The sequence below is a fragment of the Penaeus monodon genome, chromosome 33, assembly GCF_015228065.2.
Source record: "Penaeus monodon isolate SGIC_2016 chromosome 33, NSTDA_Pmon_1, whole genome shotgun sequence".
NCBI classification, from domain to species: domain Eukaryota; kingdom Metazoa; phylum Arthropoda; class Malacostraca; order Decapoda; family Penaeidae; genus Penaeus; species Penaeus monodon.
Window position 1 is genome coordinate 10992064 of NC_051418.1, and position 2117 is coordinate 10994180.

General features: G+C 31.2%; 1 protein-coding gene across 1 annotated transcript in view; it reads left to right on the forward strand.

Moving 5' to 3' along the window:
* Nucleotides 1–1297, forward strand: part of LOC119594021 (extended synaptotagmin-2-like) — a gene marked incomplete at its 3' end in the record, with an annotated part of 82615 nt that extends 81318 nt beyond the window's left edge. Inside the window, 3 exon segments of the mRNA XM_037943050.1 lie at nt 153–201; nt 1005–1094; nt 1202–1297. Coding sequence (XP_037798978.1) covers nt 153–201; nt 1005–1094; nt 1202–1297 — 235 coding nt within the window.
* Between the last annotated feature and the right edge of the window lie 820 nt (nt 1298–2117).

The window sequence follows — 2117 nt, forward strand, 5'->3', positions numbered from 1 at the left end:
GCAGAAAGTATTATCTATTACATCTTAAAAAGTTATTAAGACCTGCATATGTGAAAACACAGTTGACCATATGATGAAATAATACCTGCCAATCAATTTTGAGATCAAATCCAAGTATGATTATTCTACTAATTTACTAACGTTATCTCCAGAGCCAATTTGGATGTTCAGGAAATTTGGAAGAATGGAGAAGTAGATATGGTGAGTAATAAACTACATTTTTGGGTACTGCTGTGTTTCTCTCTTGTTTGCATAAAGGATTTTTGAAGAAAAGGTATTTTACTTATGCTTTTTATGTATTTTTGGTGTTTTCAGTATTGATGTAAATGACTTTTGATAAGTAATGAATGTGAGTGAAATGAAGAAGCTGGACACTGACTTTTCATTCATTTATACTTTTATATAAGATTTTTTTTTATCATTAGGATTTATTTTGATTGCAAGAAATATTCAAAGATATTGGTGAATGTCTGCCTGTTTTTTTTAACCATCATGTCATCTCAGAAATTTAGATAACTAACATAACCAGCCGTACCCCATCCATCCTTATTTGATTCAGTTGGTTTAATTCACCTTATTTGGTTTTATTTTTTAATACAGTCTTTTCATCATGGCATTTCACTTTTCCTGAATTACCTGATAATCTTGTAGTATCAGCTCAAGCTTAAGTTATAAATATCAGTGAACTGAGGTTATGGCTGAATCTCAAAGTTTTACTGATTTCTGTAGAGATAAGGGATTAAGAGTTGGGTATGGGTGCATGTTGGTATTTAAGTCATTATAGTCTGTTTGCATGTAGATAGGATTTTGTCTTATATTTAAGTTTGGTTTGAGATTAATATTCTTTAAGAGAAGTGAACACTACTCTTTTCTATTGATATTTTAGATGTCTATAGATAAGAATAGTAATTAATGGCTCTCTTAAATTATATTAATCTTAAGCTGGGATAATGTATAACCAGAATAATTCTATATGAGAATTATTAAGACCTGATGAATTCCAGTGGGTGCCGCTGTCTGAGGCCAAGTCAGGTCGCATTCACATCCGAGCCACTTGGTTAGATCTCAGTGACACTGCTGACTCTCTGCAGCTGGTGAGTCTTCAATTTCCATATTTTCACAGGGATAGAGTTTGAAGTTTTTCAAGATAAAAGGTTACAGATATTTTCTGGTATCTCTCTAAATTCCTTCTTTTCCACAGCAACTTGAGGAAATCCGTGCTCTTCAGGTGACAACGAAGAACCCACTTCACAGTGCTGTGCTCATGGTCTGGGGGGATTCTGCCAAGAAACTCAATGTAAGTTAGTAGTCTTAGAACTGTGGTGTCTCTTCTCTCTTCTTTGTGATTAATCCAAATGTTAATGCAATTTACTCTATGCATTCATAAATCTGACATTTGTAAATCTGATTAACCACAAACTTTGCCACATTTTACATGAAAATATCTTCAAAACTATAATAACAATAGAAAATATAAACAAATACTGAATAGGAGGTAAATGAACAACAAATAGGTATATTTGTAGAACATCAAGTGTGAGTATCCTCCTCACAAGGTATATCTCACTACAATTGTAGTTATATATATTTGTACTTTGGTAAAAAAGTCCAAGAGACTTTTTGTGATATCAACCCTTGTAGGCTTTTTTTTGCCATCAAATGGTGTGATACTCATAGTCTGGTGTAGGGTATCACATTGTATTACATAAGTACTGAATGTACTTTGATTTAGGATTAAAGGTTTTGTGCTTGATAAAGATTATGATGGGAAACATTGCTAAAAGTCTTAATTTAAAAGGAGTGTGAATATTTTTGAACTTATACTGTATTAAGGGCTGCTGAAAATGATATTTCCAGTGTTGTTTGAAACTTATAAAAAACTCATAAAAAATTCCCACTACAAAATCTGTATATCTGCTAATATTCTTTGAAATACAATTTTTTAGTTTAGATATCAATATCATGACTAAGATAAAAAAATATTTATTATTTAATTTAAATGAATGCTCAGATTTCTTCTAATGATGAGCAATGTTTTTCATATTGATATATGAATTTTTACATAGCATATATGTAATCTAACAGGGATCATATTTGGAAAAACAATAAATGGGGTT